This window comes from Neophocaena asiaeorientalis, unplaced genomic scaffold, assembly GCF_003031525.2.
Source record: "Neophocaena asiaeorientalis asiaeorientalis breed wild unplaced genomic scaffold, Neophocaena_asiaeorientalis_V1.1 scaffold110, whole genome shotgun sequence".
In the NCBI taxonomy this organism is placed as follows: domain Eukaryota; kingdom Metazoa; phylum Chordata; class Mammalia; order Artiodactyla; family Phocoenidae; genus Neophocaena; species Neophocaena asiaeorientalis.
The window spans coordinates 291,837-308,694 of NW_020175053.1; the positions used below are offsets into that span (position 1 = coordinate 291,837).

Here is a 16,858-nt window from a genome sequence, read left to right on the forward strand (position 1 = left end):
TATATATATATATATATAATGGAATACTACTCAGCCACAAAAAAGGAAAGTTTGCCATTTGCAACAAACATGGATGGACTTAGAGGGTATTATGCTAGGTGAAATGTCAGACAGAGACTAACAAATACTGTATGATATCACTTATATGTAAAATCTAAAAAATACAACAAACTAGTGAATATAACAAAAAAGAAACAGAGTCACACATATAGAGAACAAATTAGTGGTTACCAGTGGGGAGAGGGAAAGGGGTAGGGGAAACATAGGTGCAGGGGATTAAGGTATACAAACTATTATGTATAAAATAAGCCACAGTGATATATTATACAATATAGGGAATATAGTCAATATTTCATAATAACTATAAATGGAGCATAACCTTTAAAAATTGTGAATCACTATTCTGTACACCTGTAACATATTGTACAGCAACTATACTTCAATAAAACACACAAAAAATGCCTAAAGGGTATTATCCCAACTAATTAAATAATTACAGAACAATAGACTTGAAACCTGAAATAAACTTAAAGATCATCTAATGCAACCCCTCCTCTAAATCAAGGACTCAGGAGGATAAAATCAGTTACTCAAAGTTCTCATAGCAAATTTAAGGCAGAGAGGAGACTGAAAGCCAGAAGTCCCATCTTTTCATTGATAGATAGGAAAATAACAATAAAAGACAGTGTTCATCATGTGTAGAAACCTTCCATAGATCATTTCACTTAATTCTCATATTATTATTGTCCCTTTTTATAGGTAAGAAAACATAAAACTAGAAAGGTTCAAGTATTTGTCCAAGGCCACTGAGTGAGTGGTGGAACCAAAATTCACACGCAGCTAGTCTAAATACAGGGCGCGCACTCCAAATTACTGTACTGGATGGTGTCACTCACAGAAATATTTTCAAAGTTTTTCAGTTGGAAAAAAAACCCCACAAAACTAATTTTAGAGATTTTACGGTCTTAAGTGCAGTGCACAGCTAAAAATTCAGTTACTATAGAACAAGAGTAGAATGGATACTGGAAGATAACTAGTAGACAGCCATACACAATAAAAACAAAAAACAACAAATTTTAGGAACTTGGGAGTCTGAAATCAAATCTTAGTCTTTTATATTAGGAAGTTTTAAGAAGAGCCAAAAGTTTTATATAAACTAAATAGACCATGTACATACTTAGTATTCTACTTCAGACTGCTTATAATTCAGATATTAATGTATCTTAACTTACCAGAATCAAAGAACCTAGGTTTGAGCCCATTTAAAAAATTTTTGTCTGTAAAATGACAATAGTATCTATCTCAAAATACTGTGAACTAATTAAAAGAATGTAAACTGTAGAGCCTTCTGTAGATGTCAGATATTAATGAGCATAAGTCGAGTTCCACTCTATCTCCAAAGTTAAATTGTTTTCGGTGCATTATTAACATATCGCTTAAAAAATGAAAGCAATATAATAAGAGTTGGGAACTTTAACACCCCACTCTCAACAATGGATAGATTATACAGATAGAGAATCAATAAGGATACAATGGATTTGAACAACACTAGAGACCAAATGAACCTAACAGTCATATATAGAACATTTTAATATAAAACAACAGCAGCAAAATACAGATTCTTCTCAAGTGCCCATGGAACATTTTCTAGGGTAGATCATATGTTAATCTATAAAACAAGTCTTAGAAAGTTCAAAAAGATGGAAATCATAACAAGCACCTTCTCTGACCAAAGTGGCATGAAACTAGGAATCAATAACAAGAGGAAAACTAGAAAATTCGGAAACACAATGGAACGTGAAACCAGAACTTACAGGATGCAGTAGAAACAGGTCTAAGAGGGAAGTTCATAGCAATAAACACCTACATTAAGAAGCAAGAAAGATCCCAAATAAACAACCTAACTCTACACTTTAAGGAACTACAAGAAGAACAAACTGAGCTCAAAGTTAGCCGAATGAAGGAAATAATAGAGATTAGAGCAGAAATAAATAGACAACAGAAAAACAATAGAAAAGATTAACCAAACTAAGAGTTGGTCCTTTGAAAAGATAAACAAAATTGACAAACACTTAGCTAGACTAACTACGGGAAAAAGAGAGAGGACTGAAATCAACAAAATTATAATTGAAAAAAAAGGTAACATTACAACGGATACCACAGAAATACAAAGGATCATAAGAAGCTACTACAAACAACTATCTGCCAACAAGCTGAACAACCCGGAAGAAATGTAAAAATGGAAACATTCTTAGAAACATATAAATTACCAAGGCTGAATCGGGAAGAAACAGAAAATCTGAATAGATCAATTACTAGTAGGGAGAAATTTAAAAATGGAAATATCTTAGAAACAAACAAAATACCAAGGCTTAATCAGGAAGAAACAGAAAATCTGAATAAATCGATTACTAGTTGGGAGATTGAATCAGTAATCAAAAATCTCCCAATGAAGAGAAGAACCCAGGATCAGATGGTTTCACTGGTGAATTCTACCAAAATTTAGAAAGAATTAATACCACCTTTCTCAAATTCTTCCCAAAAAATCAAAGAGGATGGAATACTCCCAAACGCATCATCCTGTTACCCAAGTCAGATAAGGACACTACTATCCCTGACAAACATAGATGCAAAAATCCTCAACAAAATAAATAACAGCCAACTGAATTCAGCAGCACATAAAAAGGTTCACCGTGATCAAGTGAGATTTATCCCTGGGATGCAAGAATGGTTCCTCATATACCAATCAATCAATGTGACACATCACATTAATAGAATGAAAGAAATGAATCAGACGATCATCTCAATAGACACAGAAAAAGCATTTGACAAAATTCAACATCTGTTCATGATAAAAACACTTAAAGGTAGGCACAGAAGGAACATATCTCAACATAATAAAGGCCATATATGACAAGCCCACAGCTAACATCATACTCAATCATTAAAATTTGAAAGCTTTTCCTCTAAGATCAGGAACAAGACGAGGGTGCCCACTCTCACCACTCTTATTCAACATAGTGCTGGAAATCCTAGCTAGAGCAATTAGGCAAGAAAAAGAAATAAAAGGCATCAAAATTTGAAAGGAAGAAGTAAAACTGTCTCTATTTACAGATGACATGATCTTATGTACAGAAAACTCTAAAGATTCCACCAAAACACTGTTAGATCTAATCAATAAATTCAATAAAGTTGCAGGATACAAAATTAACATGCAAAAATAAGTAGTGTTTCTATACACTAACAATGAAGTATCTGAAATGAAAAATATTTAAAAATTGACCCCATTTACAATAGCATCAAAAACAATAAAATGCCTAGGGATAAATTTAACCAAGGAGGTGAAAGATCTCTACTCTGAAAACTATAAGACATTGATGAAAGAAATCAAAGAAGACACAAGTAAATGGAATGCTATCCCATGTTCACGGATTGGAAGAATTAATATTGTTAAAATGTCAATACTAGCTAAAGCCATCTATAGATTCAATGCAATACCTATTAAGATTCCGATGGCAGTTTTTTTTTTACAGAAATAGAAAAAAATACTCCTAAAATTTATATGGAACCACAAAAGACCCAAATAGCCCAAGAAATCCCGAGAAAGAACAAAGCAGGAGGCATCACACTTCCTGATTTCAAGCTATACTATACTGTACTATAAATCTATAGTAATCAAAACAACATGGTATTGGCATAAAAACAAATAGACCAATGGAATAGAATCAAGAGCCCAGAAATAAACCCAAGCATGTACACTTAACTAATATTTGACAAGGAAGTCAAAAATACTCAATGGAGGGGCTTCCCTGGTGGCGCAGTGGTTGAGAGTCCGCCTGCCGATGCAGGGGACGCGGGTTCTCGCCCCGGTCCGGGAAGATCCCACATGCCGCGGAGCGGCTGGGCCCGTGAGCCATGGCCACTGGGCCTGCGCGTCCGGAGCCTGTGCTCCGCAATGGGAGAGGCCCAGGTACAGAAAAAAAAAAAAAAATACTCAATGGAGGAAAGACAGTGCCTTAGGTATATGGGCTAGGAAAACTGGATAGTCGCATGTTAAAGAATGAAACTGGACCCTTATCTGACACCACCCACAAAAATTTACCCAAAATGGATTAAAGACTTGAATGTAAGACTTGAAACCGTGAAACTCGCAGAAGAAAACATAGGAAAAAAGCTCCTTAACATGGGTCTTGGTAATGATTTTTGGAAACCACACCTAAAGCACAAGCAACAAAATTAAAATAAAGAAGTGGGACTATATCAAACTAAAAAGCTTCTGCACAGCAATAGAAACCATCAACAAAGTGAAAAAACCCTACAGAATGGGAGAAAATAGTTGCAAGCCATATATATGATAGGGGGTTAATATCCAAAATATATAAAGAATTCATACAATCAAAAAACCCCAAATAGACTTTGGGATTAGCAGATGTAAACTATTATATACAGGATGGATAAATAACAAGGCCCACTATATAGCACAGAGAACTATATTCAATATCCTGTGATAAACCATAATGGAAAAGAATATTTTAAAAAAGAATGTCTATATGTATATAACTGAGTCACTTGGCTATACAGCAGAGATGGGCACAGCATTGTAAATCAACTATACTTCAATTAAAAAAAAAAAATTAGAAACCTAAAGAAAAAACACCCCAAATAATCCAATTAAAAAATGGTCAAAGGACCAGAATAGGCATTCTTCCAAAGATATATAAATGGCCAACAGGCACATGAAAAGGTGCTCAATTCACTACTTATTAGGGAAATGCAAATTAAAACCAAAATGAGTTATCACCTCATGCCTGTTAAAATGCCTGACTTCACTTATATGTGGAATCTAAAAGATAAGTGAACAAACACAGCAAAACAGAGATGGAGTCATAGATACAGAGAACAAACAGGTGGTTGCCAAGGGGAGGTGGGGGAAGAGAGAAATAGTTGAGGGAAATTAAGAGGTACAAACTTCCAGTTACAAAATACATGAGTCACAGGTATGAAATGCACAGTGTGGGGAGTACCGTCGATGATTATTTAGTATCTCTGTATGGTGACAGATGGTAACTAGACGTATCATAATGATCGTTTTGAAATGTATAGAAATACCACATCACTACGTTGTGCACCAGGAGCTAACACAGTGTTGTATGTCAGTTATACTTCAGAAACAAACAAACTCATAGAAAAAGAGATTAGATTTGTGGTTATCAGAGGTACAGGGTGGGGGGAGGGGAACTGGATGAAGGTGATTGAAACGTACAAACTTCCAGTTATAAATAAGTACTAGGGATGTGATGTAGAACATGACAAATATAATGAACACCACAGCATGTTATATATGAAAGTTCTTAGGAGAGTAAATCCTGAGAGTTCTCATCACAAGGAAAAAAATTTTTTTTCTCTACATCTTTAATTTCGCATCTATATGAGACGGATGTTCACTAAACTTATATGGAAAAAAATTTAGAAAATTCTTATGACTTCATAATTCACAGAAGCGAGTTTGGGAAAATAATGATTAATTATATAGCACCTAAATTTAATTCATTGCTACCATTTTTCAGTCCTCATTTCTCAATGTCACATTTTGTTATAGACTATTAAATATAATCTTTTTGGTTTAAATTAAGTAGGTCACCTTTTTTTTTTTTCTTTTTTCAATATTTATTTATTTATTTAGGCTGCACCAGGTCTTAGTTGCGGCATGCATGCAGGATCTAGTTCCCTGACCAGGGATCGAACCCGGGCCCCCTGCATTGGGAGCACGGACTCCTACCCCCTGGACCACCAGGGAAGTCCCTATTAAATATAATCTTGTCTACACTTATCAGATCAACTGATCCCATAGCCTTCCAATCTGGTTAATACTTTCTGTTTCATACTGGCTGAAAGCTTGTTGGAAGATTGCAGAAGAGTAGCTAAAATATTCCAAGAATTAGAAAAACCAGTACTAATACACACACACTTCATTTAATTAAATGTAAACAGCATAAGAATGACGTGCAATTAAGTTCCCTTTTACCCTTCTAACCTTCTCTATCGGTCATCCTGAGGTCGGTAACATTTTAAATCAATTATATCTGATCTTAAAAAAACATTTTAAAGCTAAATTTCCTACCTGTTACTTATGCAAAACAATGAATTTATCTTTTGAAATAATAAGTAAGAGTGGGGTAAACTGGGCAGGCAATCACTGTTTGCACTTTGGCTGAAGGAATTCAAGAGATTATATAACCAGCCCAAGGTGGTGACAGCTTGAAAGCAGTAGAGGTAGAACTGAATTCAAGTTTTCCAGCACTTTTCAGAGAGAAGGGGGTGGGTGGGAGAACTCCTGACATAGATAACCATTTTTATAAACACAATGAGTTAATTTTGGCACCAAAGTAGATGGCCTCTGGTCTGGTGGGACTTCCCTGGCTCACTGCATAACGGAACGTGTAAAGAAAGCAGACGGGTAGCTTTGTTATTTTGCAATCATCCATGGCATTCTATTTGCAGTTTTCCACGTTATTTGGGGGCAGCCTCTAGACCGGAAGAGACGCAAAACAATGTTGGTTAGTAATTCGGGCCCTCGGATGGGAAATATCTTACAGAAATTAAAATATTGGGACCAATTTATTATCCAAACTCAGGGGCAGCTATTTGTGTAAATGCCCCCTCTGTCCTCCAGCTGCTCTCCCTAACAGTGGACGGAAGGTGGTAAGAACATGTGCACGGCCAGAGCTGCTCCTTTCCTGGTTTGAGGGCATATGACACGGTGACTAAGAGCACAGGCCCTGGAGGCGGGCTTGTTCTTCTGTCCTGGCTCTGATAACAACTTGATATTGGTGGCATTTTTAACTTCTTTGAATCTTGGTGTCTTCATCCCTAATAATGTGTACCCTGAGAGTTGTCACAAAGCATACAAAGAGACTGTATACATAGTGCCTGATACCTGGTAAACATTCAATATATGCTCGTTTTCATTATTAAATTCCTGACCCTCTTGACTATCCAGTGATCGAAGTTCAACCCAAGTGAAAGCAAATAAAAAGAAACAGCCATGATCTATAAGAATCACTTACAGGAATTATCTAGAAGGCTTCTGCCCTCCGATTGAAACAAAAGATAACCACATTCCAAATAAGTTTAATAGCACAGGATGCTTTCCACAGAACTCCCTCGAAACGACAGTCCGCCTCATGGTGATCTAAAACTAAGAGACGAAATTTTTTTTCAGGTTTCCCTTAGCTTACTTGCTACCCTACCCGGATCCATGGGCTCTAAACGAGTACCTGCTGAATCTCAGTTGGATACCTTGAATTGCTCATGGAGGTCCCTCTTTCTGAGGTACTAATATCCTTGTTCAAAGCTGCAGGAAGCCAAGGTTACCACGCTTTTACTCTTCTAATTTTCATCAGTACCCTTTCCTGATGACAGGATACATTACTTTTCTTAAATAAATAAATAAATAAATTTGGCTGCGTTGGGTCTTCGTTGCTGCACGCGGGCTTTCTCTAGTTGCGGTGAGCGGGGGCTACTCTTCGTTGCAGTGCACAGGCTTCTCATTGTGGTGGCCTCCCTTGTGGCAGAGCGTGGGCTCTAGGTGCGTGGGCTTCAGTAGCTGTGGCTTGCGGGCTCTCTAGAGCGCAGGCTCAGTAGTTGTTGCCCACGGGCTTAGTTGCTCTGCGGCATGTGGGATCTTCCTGGACCAGGGCTCGAACCCGTGTCTCCTGCATTGGCAGGCGGATTCTTAACCACTGCACCACTGGGGAAGTCCAGAATCCATTATTTTTAAGAAATAAACCATAGTCTCATTTTACACTCCTGTTTCCAGAGTCCAGTATCAATGAGAGAAGTTCAGAACCATTGAAAATGGTAATATTGTAATACATTTTCTCAGTACACATTCAAAAAGTCATCTGAGAATGTTTCTTTTGGTATGACTAAATTTCATGACTATGTACTAAAAATGCTTAATTACCTTCTAAAGTATATTCCATGAACTGCATTGAAATACATGTCACAGCAGAGCTTTTAAAGCATTTTTCATATTTACGATCTTTTGTTAAATCTTTGTAAAATTTTGTAAGACTTGGAAAAGTCATCGTTTAACTGCACTCTGGACCGTAAGCCCCATGAGGTTGAGAATGGTGTCAATCGCGTTCACTGTCGCATCCCCAGCCATCCAGTCCAATGCCTGGCACACACAAGACATGCGGTAAGCATTTGTTGACTGATATACTTTAATCTTACGACATAGAAAGTACTTTCACGTAAGACGGATGCAAATATCCTCCAAAAGAGAGCAAAGTGATTCAGTAAACTGGTATTCTGGAACTAAAGGAAGATCAGAATTCTTGTGCAGTAGATCCAGCCCCTTTGGGGAGAAGACAACAGATCATCTTGGAATTCATACAAACCAGAAAGGGAAAGGTCAGGTGTAGACTCAAATACACTCAATTTCCGAAAAGCAAATGTAAACATATCTCCCCAAATGCACGATTTCAGAGATGAAACTCAAAAGCCAGCTCTCAAAATTGCAATTCTGACTCTGCCATCACACATATTCCCAAAGAACAGCAGGGAGCCACCCAGAGCCCAGTGTTTACACTTGACTACACTCCCACGACCTACTTAAAGGATGGGGGATTACGGAACCAAAGACAACTCTAAGAGGAATACAGGAGTTCGTGAGGACAAAGCTGTGAACTGGTTGAAGATTACAGAAAAGCTAAGATAAACACAGCTTCTGTAGATACCACAGAACGAGGTCTAGGTCTACAGCTTGGAGCCAAAGATGGACAGATGTCAACGTCAAGAGAAATTCAATCTTGCTTCTGCTTCTGTATTGAGAATGCCCTTTAAGAAGCAGGGAACATGTGCACCTCAAAAGCAGTAGGTGTGTACTGGTTACCACGCATCTTCACAGCAGGCCATGAAGCAGACATCCCCCTCACTATTTTAGAAATAATGAAATGAAGGGTCGGGGCAGCCAAGAATTTGCCTAAATGTATACGTTAATTGGAAAGCAGAACCAGGATCCAATTCAAGTTTGACTTCTAAGTTCTTTCCACTAACCCACCCTCTCTCCTTGCTATCTTGAAAAGATTTATGTGAAGAAAGGTAATTGGGAGCATCTCTGGAAGATATCATGGAATCACACAACTGCTGAAATCTGTCGCAATCCGGAGAAATCACATCCAGGGCCCTTGAGAGACGATCAGTATGGTGACCTTTAAGGAATCAGGGGCAAACGCCACCTTCAGCCCAGGGCCTCACACGCAACGCTTGAGACATGCTGAATTAAGGACACACTGTCTTCACGTATCTGAAGCTTTGTCAAGCAGGACTAAACATATTTTGAACAGTTCCAAGGGGGAGAAAGTTCCCAGTTACAAGGGGGTAGGCAAAAAACAGAGACAGAATGCAAGGCACAAGGAGCAGTTAGACGTCTCAGGATGGCAGTGGGTGTTCATCACACAGGCAGGGAATCCCCATCCCTCATGTGCTTACAGCTTTCAGTGAAGTATTAGAAGGAAGCAGGATACATTTAGGCCCTGGTCTCTCACTGTGATGATTTTCAACGGTTACCTTGCCTCCAGCTGGACGTCTTATTAGTCTCCCATACATTTGGTAGGGGTGGCGTGCTGGGTAAAGGAGAAAGGCAGGCAGATGTTCAAGGTAAAGGGAAGACAGGAATGTGAGAGTTGTTCTCTCCCTTTCTCTTTAACTCCTAACTCAGAACTCCAGACTAGAACCCTTATCAGACTAGTTCAATTCCACTTACACAAAGGGCTTTTACATCTGCCCTGGGAACTAACCACCACTAACAGCATTACTCCGGAAAATGAATTCCAGGCTCCCAATGACTGAAGTTACAGATAACCTCACAGGACATAATCCATTAAATTGGAAACTGCATCAACTTGCCTCACTCTCTCATCACAATTTTTTCCCCCAACACAATAGGTGGAAGTTGTTAGTATCAGCCTCACTTGATGGTGACCTCTGTAATGTCTAAAAATTCTGTATTTGTGATCAAGTTAATTAGCAGGCAGATAACCTAAATTTTAGACTTCCTAAAATTCCCTTCCTCAATCACTGCCAATGCCGTGCAAGTTGGCATAAAAAGCTAAACCAAGTTTGTAGACATTCTCTTTGGACAAACAGAAAAAAGGTAGGTGGTTTTTGTGTAATGAAAAAGTGGTGACGTTGACACTGGAATTTCCTTCCCTCTCACAAGGCAGATTCAGCGTAAGCGTGTTTCAGAATTACCTCGCTGTGATGGGAGGTACCCTTGAACTGCTGGACATGAGGGCTTCATCATCCAGGGGACACTAAAGCCAGCTGGGTGGGGAGAGACAGGCTTAATGACCAGGAGACAGGACAGCTGCCACGTCATGACTTTGCTGCCGCCCAGAACACAAGGAACACATGGACAGATGAACCCAGCACCGGTGGCAGAAATTACAACACAAATATATTTCTCATGCAAAATAGGACAAATGACACATATTTACATGATGCAAATAAAGTGCTGAATATTAAGCTTTCTTTTTGGGGTACCACCACGCTTAGGTGGTTTCAATGAGGGTTAATGCCACGTGGTGAACTTGCAATTCTATAAAACCAGGACGGAGACAGTATAGAAAATGCACTTTAGTAGAAACCTGGGTCTGTGACAGGTTGCTAAGAAAAAATGAAAACAGGAATGACAGAAGTATATTTTCTTTTATATACAAAAACGAAGGCCCCAGAAATGATTTGCTGAAGTAGGTATCCACAAGATGTTAAATTATTTTTCCTTTGCTTTGGTTAAAACAGTCTAGGAACAGCAATCAGTTCCCTTTCTACTAATAGTATATAAACACAGTGACAGGACCACTTTTAGGAGAAAATAATCAACTTTTAAGAGAAAAAAATTAAATTAGTTTTAAACTAAATTAAACATTTACCAATAAATAAGTTTCTTAAAAAGGTAGCATCTTCATCCTACAATCTTGGGCATAACATATACACCAATTTAAAAAATAAAATTTATCTCACAATTATAATTACAGGTGTTAATGCAACAAGCTAGGAAATGAAATTACTTTAATATATCTTTAAAAAAAACCCTAGCAACCAAAAATAAATTTTAAAAATTGACATTTTTCGAAAATGGTACATTCTAAAATAATTAATACTTTATTACAGAACATAATTCAAACTATTGATGGTATTTCAATATATTCCTAAAGAATGTTTAAAAAGAAGTTTCATACACCAGAATTGGAACAGCACTTATAATGCCATTTACAGCTATGAAAAGGCAGTCAACTTCCACTTAAAAGTGTAACCAGTGATGAAATATACTTCAAAAACAAAAACATTTGGTCTGACAATCTTTAATACTGGTTAAAAACAGACAGATGTTTGTTGCTGATGGAAGTAACTTTAATCCAATGTGCAAAAAAAGTGCAGCTGTCTACTTGTACTTGAGATACATAAGACCAACGCTTCTGTACTATTTACACACTTAAAAAATTTTTAACGTATTGATTTAAGGAAGGACACTGCATCTCCTTTATGGATTAAGTCACGTGCTACAGAGAGCCCAAAAGCTTGATGACACTCTTAAGTTACACAAATGTATCCGAAGAGGCATACTGTTCTTGTCCTAATTTTGATCCTAAACAAAAATCCAATTTCAAAATCAATTAGGAATTTCTTTGATCTAGGAAATCTCGGAATTGTTGCAAATGTGCAAGCCTTGTCTTTGAGAGCCAGATTCCTATATTCCTTTTTCTAACCCTCTCATCACTGGTCCATCCCACAAACCCCGTCGGCTGCAGAGTGGCAATGCCCGAAGTAAGAGGAATGAAAAAACTCAGCCCTCAGACCACCAACATGCCTTCGGGACGTGTGAGGAAACCTTTGGGGGGCAGGTATGGGCAGTCAAAAGGGATGAAGAAACACTTCAGCAAAGCAACCATTATTTGTCCACAAAAACCATGAAAAACAGTGATAGAAAATTAACAAACCAAGTATATAAATCTGAGACCATTTTGCATTCCCAGAACTTGTTTTCACATCTGCGCACGCAGGGTTCTTGGTCAACCACCCACCCGTATTTTCTGCGTCGACACAAGGTACTTTTACCAAAGTTCTTAAAAATGCTGTTGTAACCCTAAGTCACACAGAACGGTGATGATCAGGAAATCAATTCACTCATTTATCACTCTGTGCAGTGCACTCCCCGGTGCAGCAAGCAGAGAGAGGAATTTAAAAAAGGGACAGAAGTCTCTCACTTCTCAACTGGACACAAGAGTCCTCAAAATTAAAATCAGAAATCATAAAATAGTGGGGCGGGGGGTGCGGGTGCTTACTGGCAACATTAATACTAGACACCAGACGGGACAGTGAAATTGTTTGGTCAGAACCAAGGAGCAGTATTTCCTTGAAAAGTTTTCAAAACACCCAACCAAGCACTGCCTTAAGTCCAGCGAGTACAATGCTCCGTAAGTTTCCACCGAAATGCAGCGGCCGGCGTTCATGGGTCAGGCTGCAGGATGCTGGCGGAGCATCCCTGCCCCGAGCATCCCGGGCCCCCGCCTCTAGCTGCAGGCGATGGTCTCCAGCTGCTGCTCGGCCTCCGCGGCCATGGCCGCCGCCTGCAGCTGCTCCGTCTCGCTCTGCATGGCGCTGGGGGTGACCTGCTTCCGCTCGCTGTGCATATTGTTCTCGTGCCGTTTCAGATCCGACGCCTTGGCGAAGGCCTTGGTGCAGGAGCCGCACACGAAGGGCTTCTCGCCCCGATGCCTGCGCTCGTGGTCCTTGAGGTGGGACTTGTGTTTGAAGGCCTTGTCGCACATGTGGCAGGCGAAGGGCCGCTCGTTGCTGTGGACCCGCTCGTGCTTCTTCAAGTCCGGGGCGCGGATGAACGACTTGCCGCACACCTCGCAGCTGTAGGGCTTGTAGCCCGTGTGGATCTTCAGGTGCTCCTTCAGGTGGGCCTGGGTGGTGAAGCCCTTGGTGCACATCTCGCAGACGAAGGGCCGGTCGGCCGTGTGCAGCTTCTCGTGCTTTCTCAGCCTGCCCTCGTCCGAAAACGTCTTCCCGCAGGCCTGGCAGGCGATCTGCTCCCGGTGGTGGCCGTACAGCAGGTACTCAAACTTCATGTCGCTGGCAGCTGTGGTCCAGCCTGGCGTCTGTTCGTCCTTCACTTCACTCATCCCATCGTTAAATGTTAAGGCTTGAGGGGTCTGGGATCCCAGATCCTTGGACTCGGGGGTCTCCATGGATTCCACTTCCTGGCCATAGCAATTGACTTTCCGCACCTCCTCACTCCCCAGCTCTTTCAGGATCGCTTCCTGGACCCTGAGCGTCGTCGTGGGCGACTTGCCGTCCTCCTGACTTGGGGGGGTGCCTTCTACCGTGTCATCCGAGGGACTGTCATCTTGGTCTCCGATTTCCTCCACGTCATCATCCTGAGTGTCAGCAGCATCTCCAATGGGGCGATTGATCTTGAGGCAGTACTTGCTTTTGGATTGGCCGTTATTTTCGTCGGGACTGGACACGTCCCGCTTCTGAGAACAGAGTTTATCCAAAAATCGGATACCGAGAATCTGACCCGATGACATCATTAAGTTAACATCTTCTTTTTTCACAGAGATCTTTGCCGTGTACATGTAATTCAGGACCTCTTCAAATATATCAGAACGGAGAAAATCTATTTCTATTACTGAAGAGCTATCGACCTCAAGCTTCTTGAAAAGCTTTTTAAAGTAGGTGCTGCAGGCGGCAAGGACACACCTGTGCGCCCTGAACTTGACATCCTCCACCACAATCGCGATATCGCAAAATTCTCCTTCCAGGCGCTGCTCGTTTAGGGTTTTCAGAAACAGAGTTTTATGATCATCGTCATTGTATTTAATGGTTTCAGACATACTGATGAAAAACTCCTACAAAAAATGTTGAAAGAAATACTTCGGTAATTATGCACAATACTTTTCCATACAGAAAATACAGGGAGAGTCTCATTTTCTGATCAATTTCCGGTCCCTAACAATTTCAGAAAGTCAATGCCAGGAGCGGTTCACGAATGTGAGGAGAAAAGACGGATCCCAACTCAGGGATTTCCATATTGTTCCTTCTACTTATCTTCACTGTACTCCGCACGTGCCTATTCATAATAACAGCAACTTCTACTGAGCGCCTAATACCTGCCTGGCACTGCGCTACGCGCTTTTCTTTCCACGTCTTCACAAATGCAATGATCAGATGGCCCGGAGAGATAGGTACTACTACCCCCACTTTATAGATGAATTGAGGAACCTGCCCAATATTCTAGTTATTTAGTGGAGTATCGGGGCTCAAATCCAGGCACTCTAGCCCCCAAAGCCATGCTTCCTGACAACTACGGGTAATAACGACAAATAACTCAGCTTCAAGGTTTAAGAAACAGGTCTCCGGCAAGCATCCACCAGTGCCATCTGCTGCGTCTACTCTAATTTCACGCAGAGGAAGATTCAGTAAAACTTCACACAGAGGAAGATTCAGTAAACTAACTAGCAGCTCTCAGTGTTCTGCTTCCTTGACGGAAGAGGCAAATCGCTGCTGCAGAACCAGAGAGGGGTATCATTGCCAGAACATTCCATTCAGTGTTGTCTTCCAGTTTTTCCACACCAGTTTTGGGCCACTTGTGAACAAGTGTCAAGGTTTAACAAGACCCTCAGAGAATCAGATGACATTTGGGAAGACAGTGACGAGAGGCTTCAGCACCTCTGGATGCCGATCTATCTGCCATCCAGATCAAAGTGTCATCAAGTTGGATGCACTTGACAAGTGCCACGAGTGTTTTACAAGCAAAAGAAATCTAGAACTGGCATGGAAGACATCTGCCGTGTGTTAAAGTGATCTTTTTAAAATAATGTGTCCTGTTGCGTTTCTTTTCAAAAACATTGTTTCTTTCTTTTATTCAACGAAGTATAAACATGAGGAAAATACATATGTCCCCTAAAGAATGCTAACACATAACCGAGAGAGAGACATTTTAAAGCTAACACCAAACAATATTTTCAGGACTTAATATCCAAAGTCATAGTTACCATGAACAACTCAGGCTATTATCTTAATGCTTTAAACACCAAATTCTTCGGATCAGAATAACTCTGATCAGGGGCACGCCAGTCCTACAAGAGAAAAGGACATACAAGAGTAAGGTAGGCTCTTCCCCCATCCCAAATTCTAAACAAGAGTGTTTTCAAGAATTGATTTTTAAAAAGAAACTTTCCTTTTTTGTCTTGCCATTGGCACCTGTACCTATTTTCAGGTTGGGAACAGAGAGGAGGGTGGCTGGCAGCATCAGGTCCAGCTCTGAACAGATACGAAGGAGAAAAGGTAAGGGCTAGAGCACTTGCAGCCTGGAGGGGGTGTGTGCCGGGAATGGGAAGGATGGGTTGGAGAACCACTGAGGGATTTCCCCTCACAAAGTCCGTGTCCGTATTTGTAAGGATGTTGATTGCGGCACAGATAGAATAAAAGCCGGTAAATGCCCTCTACCCCTACCGTTTCCTGCTGGATACACAGCCTTCACATTTTTCTCTAGGCTCATATAAACATAAAAGTATATACACTTTTAATAAATATAGACAAAGTTAGAGAGGTACGTACACCCAACATTTAACATTGGAGCAGAGGAAACAGTAGCTGCTTTCTTCTATCCACACTTGTGTGTGATGTAACATACATTACTCAAGCTACTCTGGTCTTGAAGCTTGCATTTGAGAAATCCAGGTGTTTTTGCCTCTATCCCTACAGGGAAGCTCAAAGGATTCTAGATTTTTGCGAGTTTTAACTTTTACCAGAGGGACTCCATGCGGCAGCCTAACATCCTGAAAAACATAAAGTCTCTTCTACTGAATGGTGACCACACAAACTTGAGTGTGGTAGGACCAGAGTCCTGAAAACCCTCCAAAGTTCCCTCTACGGAAAAGTGAAAACACCGTTAAGCTGCCTCAAGTGGCAGGCTGTTTTCTTATCTGCCAAGTGTGAGGGTTGAGCAGAATTATTTCTAAGGATGCTTCCTACTCTGCCTGTTCCCTGGATGCACCCCAGCCTGTAGTCACCCCCAACGGAACGCAGTCAGGCGAAACCTTCCTACCGGGTCACTTCCTACAGTTGCCAGTCGCTCTCCCTAGGGCTTGTGGGATAAAAGCTCAAGGACCAGGCCCAGGAGTGGTGTACAGTACCCATGGCAACATAGGAGTGTGTTGGATTTTTTTTTTTTTCCTTTTCTCGTCAGTGTGTTATTTGGCCCCCACTCTCTCTCCAGATCTCTAAGGACCATTTTTTTCTGTTGAGATGCTAAGTTCAGGTGAGTCAAACTGGAAGATACCCGTGGCCAGTATCCCTGTAGGTGGGGGGAAAGATGAAGGCCAACCACACCTCCAGAACGAAGCTGCCCCTTTATTACGCTTCTCCAAACCGCCGCGCAGGGCCGGAGCGAACTCCTGAAAAGCCGAACTTACATAAGCGGCGGCGGCGGCCGCCTCCCCGACCCCGGGGCCGCCGCGACAATGGCGGCGGCACCACTTCCCGGTCGAAAGCTGGCAACTTCGGGATGCAGAGGAAGCAGGGAACAGAGCGGAGGACCCAGGGAGCCTCCAGAGCCTCTCCAAGCCTCGCTCCCATCTCTTTCTGCCCAGGAGGTGGGGGACGGAATCAAGCCGTGTGCATTGCTTCCCGAACAAAAGCTCCCGCCCGGGTAGCCGGGAGGTGCCAGGGCCGCTTTCCCTTTTAGAATCCGGCTTTTCGGCGCGGGCTGGGGCCGCGGCTCCGAGCGCGGGAGGGAGGACCCACGGCGGCCCCGACGGCGGGGAGCGGGAGCGGG

General features: G+C 41.3%; 1 protein-coding gene across 2 annotated transcripts; it reads right to left on the reverse strand.

The window, feature by feature from the left end:
• Positions 1 to 10,448: 10,448 nt before the first annotated feature.
• On the reverse strand, positions 10,449 to 16,633 carry ZBTB14 (zinc finger and BTB domain containing 14). Of its 2 annotated transcripts, none has more exons than XM_024763975.1 (3): positions 16,497 to 16,633; positions 15,075 to 15,158; positions 10,449 to 13,928 (listed from the first exon to the last, which is right to left on the reverse strand). In XM_024763975.1, exons 2-3 carry the CDS (start codon positions 15,075 to 15,077, stop codon positions 12,582 to 12,584), a joined length of 1,350 nt encoding a protein of 449 aa, XP_024619743.1. In that variant the 5' UTR covers positions 15,078 to 15,158; positions 16,497 to 16,633; the 3' UTR covers positions 10,449 to 12,581. The 2 variants fall into 2 exon arrangements, with proteins under 2 accessions (XP_024619743.1, XP_024619744.1); XM_024763976.1 differs by lacking the exon at positions 16,497 to 16,633 and adding an exon at positions 16,414 to 16,449.
• Positions 16,634 to 16,858: the final 225 nt, after the last annotated feature.